This window comes from Papilio xuthus, unplaced genomic scaffold (genome assembly GCF_000836235.2).
Source record: "Papilio xuthus unplaced genomic scaffold, Pxut_1.1 DF827777.1, whole genome shotgun sequence".
In the NCBI taxonomy this organism is placed as follows: domain Eukaryota; kingdom Metazoa; phylum Arthropoda; class Insecta; order Lepidoptera; family Papilionidae; genus Papilio; species Papilio xuthus.
The window spans coordinates 3,890,300-3,902,767 of NW_013530872.1; the positions used below are offsets into that span (position 1 = coordinate 3,890,300).

The window sequence follows — 12,468 nt, forward strand, 5'->3', positions numbered from 1 at the left end:
TTACTAATTATATTGCTCGATGCTTTTAATATAATAAAGGTTCACCGTTACACCGACAACTGATGGTAAATGATCCGAGAAATGAGATGCAGATGTGATACAAAGTAAAAATTTAAAGGGAACTTTTTGTTACCATTATCAATGGACATTTATATAAAATTCAGTAGTTCTCATACATGTTAAAACATGCTTTCTATGCGTAACTTACTAATAAACCACAATAAAATAAAATCAGACTTTGAGAAAAAAATAACGTAAGTACAAACAAATAGAACCTAAATGAAGTTGCGACTCTTTAATCTAATTGTATGTTTTAACCGCTGTCTGTTTTTCGGCTTATTTCAGTAAGTCCAATGTAACTTTTTTCAATTGATTGGTTAATCTGTGTGATTTCTGAGGGCCAAATATGAACATTCGTGCGTAACGATATCGATAAAGTTATACGTTCGTACGGGAGTAAAATATACACATCTCATTCAAATCACACATTTTATCGATGACGTTACGAAAACGCATGTCGTATTTAGTGCTTGAAACCCTAGTCCCAGTGTTATTGAACTATCACAGCTACGGCATAACTAATCGATTAAAAATGTGCACCATAGTAAAATACAATTAAGAATGAAATTGTCAAACGCGCACATTTGCTTTAGGAGTCGGTAAAGGCCATTCGTTACAGATATAGACGGTCCAAATATTTTCACGGGCGACGCTCCTGCCTGCGTCGAGAGTCGCGCAAATTCAACGGTTTGGATGAAATATAGTGGAACCGTGGCATAAAGTCGCCAACTTTATCTGCTTAAGAAATACGTATACTAAGAATTTTATCCAATGTCTTTTGCTCTTTAAAAATTCTGTTTTTAAAGATAAAAAATAGGACAAAATAAAAGATCTTAAACTCTGCCTATATTGTTTGTTCATAAGCATGAGTACTACTGTTTATGTATAGAGTTATTATCTATTTATCTTTAAATTAACGTTCGTAAGATACCAATATATAGCCGTTATCAAGTGACCTTTTTATTACCTACTACTAAATGTAACCTATTAATATTGTCAATATTTTGTTCAACACAAAATGAATAAACTAAGTAGGCAAATTAATGTTTTACAAAGATTTGCTACTAATGCATACAAGCAATATTAATTTGGCACCGTCAACAAACGATATTGTGATCAAAGTCTGAAACATGAATAATGCAAAAACATTAACTACTATGTGTTTGTTGTGTTGTCTTTGTATTAAAATGTATCTATAATATATTGAAATTTTATACTTGCAAGTAATTTTCATAATGTTATATAGTATTAAAAACTCACCTTATTGAAATTGTCCTATTAACGATAATATTATTTTCTTCAAGTTCGAATAATTTTGATGTATGATTTCTTTTAATTATAATACGAAATGGATTTGTTAAGTTAATATTAGAAAAAACACTCATGCAATGCTAATACAACATTTAATTCTACACATATAGCAATAAACACAATTTAACTTAAACACTGGTTAATAGCACATTATTTCTAATTTCAGTTAAAGTTTCTCATCATTCGCAAAATGTATCTTCCAATCGCTAGCACTAATAACATCACTGCACAGAAAATCACAACATGCGTGGATTTTTCCTCCGATTCTGACTCACCGGTGCTTCCCGGCTCCTGGTTCTTGTCCGCAGTGAAAGTAACAAATTCTTGTAAATGATTGGGCAAATTATGAACGTCTTTTTCTTCACCAGCTTCAATTACTTTGATTTTATGTTCAATCACTTTAGGTTCCCTATACACATTTGTTTTGTTGTTCCTTTCATCTTCACTCTCAGGATCCCTTATTCCGAGCTTGCTCCATCTTTCTCTTGCTTTTGATATAAACTCTTCTTCTATTCTATTATTAACTCGTGCATCAAGGACATCTAAAGCTGACATACTTTTTGAAATCATTCTTGTGTCTGATGGTAATTGAGTTTTAGTTATTTTGATTACTTTATGATGTTTTCTTTGTTCACGTTCTGAAATTTCGTTTAAATATTCAGAATACATCTTTTCCCGTAGAAGTTCTTCTTGACTACTACTAAATATATTAGAATTTTTGTCTTTTCTGCTTTTATCCATCGTGCCAGTGGTCCATATCGTTCCTCTAGTGGTGTGTTTCTGTCTTGCATTCCATAACGTATCATTGTTAATATCTTTTTCTGTTAGCATAGGAGCTCTAGGCCCTTTTCTGACTATCGGTTTTATTTTTTCCTCCTCAAGACGTCGAATTTCAGCCTCTACTTCTTTTTCTTTTTGACGAATATACTCCATTTGCTGATCGCATAAGTCTTGCGGCAAAGAGGGTCGTCGCGGACTACTTACTTCCATATTTTGATCTCGTACATTTACGTAATTTCTATGCATGTTCTGTATGGTCGATATGTCATCTTCGATCTCCTTATTTAAGTTCCCGGTAGAAAAATGGAAGGATCTCTTTTCACTTTTCATGGTTTTAAAGGAACTTTCAGCGAAATCTGAATTTTCATCACTTTCGTAATAAGAAGATGACATTTTTTTTGGCCGTGGCGGTGGAATTGGCTTAAAGATATCTGAAGTAAATTTTCTCTGGTCTGGATCACTATATTTTCGAGAAGATTTTGTTTCTTCAATCTTTTGGGTAAAGTGGGATTGTTCATCGTTAAATTTATTAAGCGATGACTTTATATTACTCGTAATTGAAGGATCAGAAATTAAAGCCATTAAACGAGATCCTGTTTCTGACTTTAAGGGGCGCATGGTAGGCTTTTCGAACTGCTGCTGACTTTTTAACCCAATCGGACGATTCACATTTATTTTGCTTATATTTTCTTGTGAATTTTTTTCCATATTAGTAACTACGGTGTTAGTTTTTTCCATCAACATTTTTTGTGATGGAGATAAACAAATATAAGGTACTTCCACTTTCTGTACATCAGAAGGTGATTGACCTTCTTGAGACTTCTTTAACGATGTCTTTCTAGGTATAACCGGTGGAGGTGGAATCGGAGGCGGTGGAATGGGAGGTGGAGAATCATCTTCTGATTTTTTTAGTTTTTGCACAGTTTGTCTGGTATAGTTCGACGTTTGTTTATTGGAAGTATCCATGGGACCGTAATTTTTCTTTTTAGTTATTTCTATCAGGTCGTTGTTTATTATTTCGTCGGTTGCAAGGTTATTCATACTTTGAAGTCGTAAAGAGACGTTGGCCAATTCTTCTAATATCTTCAATCCATAAGGAAAACTTGATATTTTGTCAACACATATATCCCGCAATCTTTGTGGTTGATTAACCACTGAATCTAAATCTTTTATGTTATGTGCAGAATTTGTATGAATATGTTCAATAACATCATTGACGTGACTAGTTGTAGTTGATTCTTTTGTATAATCTTTTATTTCTTTGCTTATTTGAGACGAGTCATCGTTATTGGATAGATCATTGAGCGATGAATTAGGATTGTAAATAGCTGTACATTGAGATGAAGACAAACTGCTAGAAGAATCCTGTCGAGTGAAACTATCTTTTGAACTTTCATTCACGATTTCTGAATCACTTACTTCCATAATTAAATGGTTAATAGCATCGTTTAATTCACATTTTAAGACTTTCATTTCTAAGTCGTAATCATGAAAACGTTTTGATGAATTGGATCTGTTCTCCGACTTTATAGGGTAATTGCTTTCTGACTTGCCTGCTAGACTTTCAGCAGTTTTAATAGTATCTTGTGGTTTTTCCATTTCATCAACATCCTTCACTGTTAGATTCGTTTTAATATTATCAGTGCTTAAAACAACAACTTCATGTAGATTTCGATCGATTTCATCAACACTCGATTTGTGTTTATAATTTGTCTTAAAACTTTCTTCTGATTTCGAAGAAAGATCATTTTTTGCTTCAATTGATTTTTGTTCCGTAATACTAATATTGTTTTTATTATCAGAAATAAATGTTTTCTTTAAGAAATTCTCTGTATCAGTAACTTCAATAGTGGGTGTAATCATACGAACAGATACGTCTGTGTCTTGTCCATTTTCAGTTTCATCTTCACCAACATCGTAAATTGAGCTAGTGCTGCTGGACGAATCTGTTAAATAAACAATTTCTGCACCAGTCATCTTTTCTACAGTTTGTACACTCCAACCGCCCCTTGCTTCACATATTTCCGGTTCTTTTAGTTTTGCTCCAACCAGTACACATGTCTGTGGTATTTGTCTCGTAGAAGATTTTTCCTTTAACTTATTATTCCAGTGAGTATCATATTTTTTCTTCAATGCTGATTGATGGCCAGGTTTTTCAAAAACGTCATCTTCTAAGTCATCAATATCACTTTTTTTGTCACTCAAGTAAGAGTGCCTTCTTGATTGAATGGAAGAATCGCCACTACCTTCTTCATCAATTACATCTAAAGTTCTTGGTGGGCAGAGTCTTTGCGATAAAACATCATCTGCAAAACCTTTTTTTCTTAACCGATGTTTTATTTCACTGTTGATAATTTGTTCAATTTCTGTTTTAATTTCTAAGGAAGTAGATGGACTAGTTGCTAAATTTAAGGTTTGTAAATAACGTCGAAGGGACTGTTCTTCTTCAGGGCTCAACAACTTGGCTTGCTCACAATGAGCTACTGTGAGAGGCATCGTTGTAACAGTCAAGGTACCGGTAACAAGTTCTTCAATTTTTGGTAATTTATGTTCTTCTAAGTCTACTGTATTTTCCCATTCTACATCTGAATCTATATCAACTACTAAACCAGAATTTTCAGTAGAACTTATTGTATTTTCTGGATCTAATGCTGAAGGCGTTTCATCTGTTATCTCAGTGATTTTTGGAGATTCATCATCATCAACACTTTTGCTCTTTTTACTGCTTGATAATTTTGATTTCTTTTTATTTGATTGATCAGGAGATTCCACAACATAGGTGTTAGAAATTATAGCATTATTGAGCGTGCCTTCGACTGTATCGCATAGTATAGCAGAGTTGTTATCACCTTTTAAAAACAACTTAGCAGGTTCGATACTTACTTTAATATTATTATCACCATTAGTACAATTTTTAAAGACTTTATCAACATCGTCAGTCGTACTTGTCTTTTGTGATAAATTGTCTGCGATATCTTTTATCTGTACAATAGAATTGTTTTCACATTTCTCTTCTACATTTTTTTCAACCTGACCAATAGTATCACATGTTGAAGTCTTTTCTGATAAGTTATCCGAAATTTCTTGATCCTGTACGTTAGTATCAGTTTTACAACTTTCTTCTACAATTTGAACATTTTCAAAATTATTAGAGGTACTTATTGAAACACTTTCTGATAAATTATCTATCACTATTTTTTCCTCTACAATAGAATCAGTTTCACATTTCTGTACATCTTTGTTTTCAAGAGACTGCGTGTCACCATCATCATTTGAACGACTATTGCTTACACTTGGATCGGCGCGAAAGTTTTTATTTTTACGTTTGTTTTTATTATTTTTACGCCTTTTAGGTCTTTCAGGCATATTTGTTTAAATTTCACTGCACTGTTATCACTGATATAAAATAATCACAAACACACCACACACATCAACATTAAGTCAGTCTGTTTCAGCGTTCTAAGATACCGGTATCTATTACGTAGGAGTCGCGGATTCGATAATACGGTTTGAGCGAGCGTCGGTGTTAGGGATTTTGTGACGTTGTCTAGTTAAAGCGAGCAAGGGCTTGCGGCAGGACGCCGAGCACTGGCACAATGTTTCCGAATGTTTTAATGTTTTTCGCGAGCGGCCGGCGGCGACGGCAGTCGTGCTCTCGAGCTTCGATTTACTAATAATTATAAATGGGTTGAAGTACGCGAGCGCTCGGCGCGGACTTTATTTTTACGCGGAGACGTGTACACGAGTGGTGCGCGCGCGCCGCTCGGCCACGGGGGGACTCCATGCTACCGGCCGCAACGCACTAACGACCGTCTATATTATCAGTCGACGCTGCGTAAATTGGTTATTGCTAATTAATATTGCATACGCACCGCTATTCCATACTGGGGGTGTATAACGGAATGGAACTTAAAACACAATAGCCGTTAAACCGATTTGGAGTTGGAACAGGCGTGTATCAAATTTTAAAATGTTATTTAATTTGATTATCATTGGCATATTTTTATTGGATTATTCTTAAAAATTTATATTTTTAAATATTAAATAAAATATCTTAAAAACCCATTTTATAAGATGAATATTATTAAAAAAAAACAAAAATCTTATCTATTTATTAGCAACAGATTACTTATTTTCTAAGTAAGTTTTGTGGAAATTATACTGTTTCATTTTACTCAGCCACTTTACTATAACATTTAATTTGTTTAGAATTCAGGTCAAATTAAGTCTCATTGATTTCTTATTTGGTCAAACGGGTTTCCTAATATGAAACCATTTGGAAAATAATAATATTTATCTTTGTGAATGCAAAAGAATATTAAGTTAAAAGTTTGGCAGTAATACTTTGATATGCTGGTTTCTTTTATAATTGTGACCATAAAAGCTAATACTTCCAATAGATTAAAAGATGTAGGATGCCATACAGTGTGCGTTACTAGAATAGATCTAATGTAGTCTAACTAGTCCCGTTCTATCTAGACTTGCAGGTCATCTAGTCTGATTGACCACTTCCAGTAGCACAGCATGGAGCCAATCACATGTGTATTCAGACTAAACTAGATGAATATTTATAGTCACCTCTAGATCATGGAAATTCATGGTCTTTCCTAAAAAATGAATATTGAACAATTTCTAGTAAATTTAAATATTTTGAATAAACATCATTAAAATGGTTATAAATTATCCTACTAGTAAATAATTTGAAATCTCTTAAAATAGAAACAAATAACTATTTACATAACATTCAACTCGACAAATTGTCTTTAATCTAACTCTATTAGAGTTGATAAAGAGGCATTCCATAGTTTTTATGTATACAACATAAAATTCAAACAAAAATTCCAAGTTAAACCAACTTAGCGCCATAGACAGACTATTTATGTTGTTGATGGCTTATTTATGAATATTGTACCTACATAATATTAGTAAGCGAGGAAGCACATTTGTTCACAGGAAACGTCTGCCAATATAATCTTGCAGCTATTTTCTCAAGCATTTGCGATGATATAATGTGTTTTTACGTTAGCGTTCTTACAGCGGGCAAGGAAATTTTATGCGAAAACGTGACAACGATGATGTCACACAGTTTTTTTAACATCTAAATAGTCTTTTACTTTTTACTAGTAATATTCTTTGACTGGTTTTAAAGTAGATGTTGGTATTATACAAAAATAATAAAAGTCGAAAAAATTATAGGTCAAATTTTTCATCTACAAAGCAAGTTTAAACCTGGATATGATACACGTTATGATCATATTGTTTAAACGTATCCCTTTATATGCATCTAAATTCATCCCGCATTAAAAATGCATTAAAGTGTGTGGCATTGCATGTGTGTGTGTGAGTTTGTTGTAACACACAAATCAACATGCAGGGGTGACCTTCCAGAAATATCGCGAGATTCTCGACTCACATTCACCGCGCCGCGTCGCTTTCTACGTAACAATAAAGCTAATGATATTAGTTTTGGGGGAGGACTGTTGAAATACGGGTATAAACGGATGGTCGGAATTGTAACGCATGACATAATCGCCGCATAGATCCGGGCTACTGTGCCAAAGCGGCCGCGGATAGCGCCGATGCTGTATTTTTTTGGCATCCATTCAAAGGGTTATAAGGTGAACGTGACGATTGCGGGACTGTAACTGTTCGTATTTTTTCATTAACCCACATACACACGTATCGCATGTTTATTGATGCTGTGAGGGAAAGCTAATTATACCGTATGCATCTGGTTCGTTTGTGACGATTCAAACAACGTTTCATATCACAATACAACAAAGAGAATCATGCGATTGCAAGAGTTTACTAAACGAAATCCTGTCTAACACATAAAATACTTTAGACAACTTGGCATAGATACATATACCCAAAAATAACATCCATTTGTCGATGTTTATAAAATATTGTAGCTCATATTGTTTAAATTTATTACTGGTTTGTAGCTAAATCTACCTTATATCTCTCTTTACGCTCTCTTTGAACAAGATCTAAACACAACATTGTCAAAGCTGACGTATACATATTTAATACAAGATTATCTGGAAAACATAAAACAATATATTTCTCATTATTGTACGGTTGTATTATACATTACGAACAGATAAATAACCTACTTTTATATGCATCAAAATGTCTGTAAATAAACAGCAAATAGAGCAAACACACAGTCTGAGTCATGGTCTATTACTATCTAGCACCGCATTTATGATAGAGTAGCTGTTGACCGCGACTCTGTCCGCGCGAAATTACAAAAAAAACTTAAACATTAGCCTATGTATTCTTCCAGACTGTGTTCTAAATGTATTCCAAATTTCATCGAGATCCTTTAGTTTCGCCGTTACCTATTAACAAAGATCTATCCATTCACCCATCTGAACTTTCGCATTTATACATATTAGGGATAGTTCTTCAAAGTTAACATCTAAATTTCGATGAATAACCTGTCTAATGTTACCTGTGTGACCTTATTATTTTTACAATGTTCATAAATATTGTAAAAATAATAAGATATTATTTTATATGAAATACGTTATTCAAATTTATATATTCTGGACGATCTAAAGGGTACAAAGAAACGAGGTCATCGTATCGTGTACCGAACAATTTTACTTGCTAATATTAAAATAACCACACACATATTCGATTATCATATAATTCTGTGACGTTTATTTCACTTTAGAATAATTCGATTCAAAATCTTGGCAGTCCGTTTTGTATTTTTTATTTTCTTGTTTACTGTTTAACGCTATTCGCGAAGTTTTATGTTTGCTAATAATTTACGAAGATCCAAAATTAGCCGAATGGAAACAAAATAAAATCTGCACTCATCTCAGTTGAATTCAAGGTTATGTTAACTAAAGTTTAGGATTGATTAATAAAGGATGCATTTGTAATGATCATTAGTTATAGACATTATTAGTTAGAATCCTTTGGCGCGAATGGCGCGCTTTCGTTACCAAGTCAAGTGTCAGTTTGATTAGAGAGGGGACATTAACGTTGCTATTTTAATAAGGCTAGTGTTGCGCCGATACACCGGCACAGTGTCGGATTTTCTTCCTAAGAATATTAATTACTATGTCATAATTTCTTCTAGAAATGCCAAAATAATAGAAAACCATCTGAAAATTCGGGTCTCGATGCGCAGTGCTCACTTCGCTAATTTGGCGAATAAAGGTGGCTTACTCGTTTTCCACCTTTGACTATAATGACTTTGACTAAAATCATCGCTTAACATGTTATCACATCGTAGTAACCGTACCCAGAGACGTTTAAAGCTTACTAAGTACTTTATTAATTGTTAAGGTTGCTTAAGTTAATATAAAACTATTCTGGAGTGCGACTGTATAGGTTTTAATTCCATTGATAGAGTGGCCCTCACAATTAGGTCAAGCTAATAAAGTGGTACGATCAAACGGTTTTTCCTAATTGGATAACGAGTTCGACTTACTAATAAGCTTTTTGTTAGGGATAAGAGGTAAACGAGCGTTTACCTGATAGTAACTACTACTCTTAAATACAACTAAAAACTACGCCGTATCATTAAATAAGTCTTTTATGCGAATTACAAGGAATCTTGGAATATATGAGTATAAGTAAAGTCGATAGAAAAATAAATAGAGCATGGTTACTCGCCGAAAAAAATAGCTTCCAGTGAGAGAAAGAATTTTTTAAATTGGTTCTTTGGTTAAGTTTATTACAAAAAATAATTTCCGCGATTCTATAAAGACTTAATAAAGGTGTAAAGAAGACAAAGATAATATCGACTCAAGAAGTTAACTGCCTTATAATCTATATAATCTAAAAACTGTTTACGTGTGATCAGACGACCCCGTTAAACTAGTTAGGTCAATTTAGTGTTAAATTCAATTATACTTTGACACCATTTGGAGCTGACAACGCCTATACTGTGAGCCGTCCGGTCCTTACTGAGTTTCGTATTACAGAAACACGAACTGTTGCTAAGGGTGATTGTTCATTATCGGTTCATGACAAGATACCATTATATTAAATACAGTAATCTTTCACTCTTGTTCTCAAGAACCTCAAGAATCTTTGGTGAAAGTTACTGGTAAAATTATTTTATTGAAATCCGCTTAAATCTTACCAAGTAAGGAGCCTAACAACACATATAAAAATAAGTAAAATAATTTCTTTCATGATTTGCATTTTTTGCGATTGTTCAAGTGTATAGTTCACTTTGGTTGTAACCTTTTAAATGTTATGTGCATACGTGTAGCCAAAACAATGGTATAATGATTACTCACGTTTTGGCTGGCTGTGGGGCGCGGTGGGGGCGTTCGGTGACTTCAGAGGGGGCTTTGTGGCGACTGACTTGTTACTCTGTGTGTCCACTGCGAAATATACAAAGGTTACTGAGTACAAAAAGATAATATAGGGAGTTACATCATGGTTAACTACAAAATTACGACTATATTAGTAATAGAGCAAACAGCATGGCCAACTTTTCACGTTATATCTTTTTTAGTAACTTTTTTATCTTAATTGTAGTCTTCTTTCCCTTCCTACCATTTTTCTTATGAGTAAAGTATGGGAAGTGGAAGTAGATTTTCCGGATGAGGGGATACATGGGAAGGGAAAATATTATTTGCTTCTGCATCCCCTGTTCCGTCGGTTAAAGGTAGGCAACGCATTTGCAATAGCGTCTATGGGCAACGGTCGCTTCGATATTTCGATATTCGATATATCTGACGACTATTTTCTTTGTTGTAAACATCAGATCTTTGTTTAAATGACCAATACGACAAAGATAGTGTTAATATTTTCTTTCCTGTGCGAAATCCTTTTCTTAGATGGTTAACACTTTAAAACCTGTTATATGCTTTAACACCTCCCCCATCTCGAAGTATTCAAGTAGTTATTTTAAAAAGAACTTTTATGACAATTTTTTAGCAGGACCGTGTAATAATATCAATATAACTACTCCTGTGGATTAATATCAGTTAACAAATAGGCACATATTTCAACTTATGTATACGAAAGAGCTTTTTTAATAAAATACTTTTTCAATAGAATGTGTCTATCCCTTTTCTAAGGTCATGGAACCATATTCTATGATTGCTTGCTATCTCCGTGTCAGTTTATTATATTTTGTTGGGTTACTGATTTAATATTAATTTGAAAGAAATAATACACAATAGTATTACTACAGAAGTCCTCGCAACAATTTATACACCTTGGCCTGGATGTGCAAGAGTAAAATATCGCCGTTTTGTCTCAAACGGCACATCATCCTGCGGACCATTTTGTTGAACTGTACCCACGCGAAATGTTGTCAGCGACTTAAAATTTATCTCTAGTCCTGATTTGTTTAAGATGGTTTTGTAAACAAAGAGCATAAAGAGGTCAATGACTTTTTTCTTTAAATAAAATCGTTTACAAGTATTAACATCTTTGAATAATGATTTAAAAGATGCAAAGTACACGATTCTTCACTTCCATAGAACAGTTCACGTATTGAAAATTACCAAAAGAAACACGTGTCACAAACGTCACATCAATGTTTTTGTACTATCAACCACCAAACGTAATAGTTATTCCATTTAATAAAGAGACAATCGCGATAAAGGGGACTTCGATGTTATAGGCAGTTGACAATTTGAGATGAAAAATAAAAATAAAAGTAAAATTTTTACGTGATTTATATATATAATTAAATATGTAAAGACACATACTAATAGAATCACAAATAAATAATGAAAAGATTATATTAAATCAAGAGATTATCTCGAACCTTGAATAAACGCAGACGTATTTTTGCTTGAGGCTATTCCACTATGATTAAAGTCTTAAGTTTCTCTAAATTATTTGATTACGGCTACGAATGGAAGCCACTGACCTAAATTTCAACAAACAAGAGGTTGCTATAAATAGATTATCTGCTTTATAAATAAAATTACAAAGCAACGCAACGAAAAATACTCATACAACGTAATGGAATCGTAAATCAATACGTTATTTCATTTCGATAATGAAAGAGCATTTAGAACAGAAAATTCGTATATGAAGATACGTCAGGAACACCGACAGGATAATGCATAAAATAACAATCATGATATTATAAAACAGACAGCTGGGGCGAAGTTTTAAGCTAAAACGATAAACTGAAAAACTACTTAAGGAATTTTTACAAAGTTTTTAAAGAAAGAACTATAATTTATATGTTACTAATATTATAAATGCGAATGTCAAGATGGATGGATGGATGTTTGTTTGAAGGTATCTTCAGCTGCACGGATCTCTCTGAAATTTCGCACACTTATAGAACTCAGCCTGGAAGATCACATACGCTACTAA

General features: G+C 33.4%; 1 protein-coding gene across 9 annotated transcripts in view; it reads right to left on the bottom strand.

Moving 5' to 3' along the window:
* The window catches only part of CAP (Cbl-associated protein), a 107,198-nt gene that overhangs the window by 55,806 nt on the left and 38,924 nt on the right, over nt 1-12,468 (bottom strand). For 5 of the 9 annotated variants that reach the window (XM_013309198.1, XM_013309202.1, XM_013309201.1 and 2 more), the window contains exon 1: nt 1,647-5,928. In XM_013309198.1, the coding sequence (XP_013164652.1) occupies nt 1,647-5,517 (3,871 nt within the window). In that variant the 5' untranslated portion in view covers nt 5,518-5,928. Of the gene's footprint in view, nt 1-1,646; nt 5,929-10,418; nt 10,506-12,468 lie in introns of those variants that run through there. The other 4 variants (XM_013309204.1, XM_013309205.1, XM_013309203.1 and 1 more) reach the window with 1 other exon arrangement.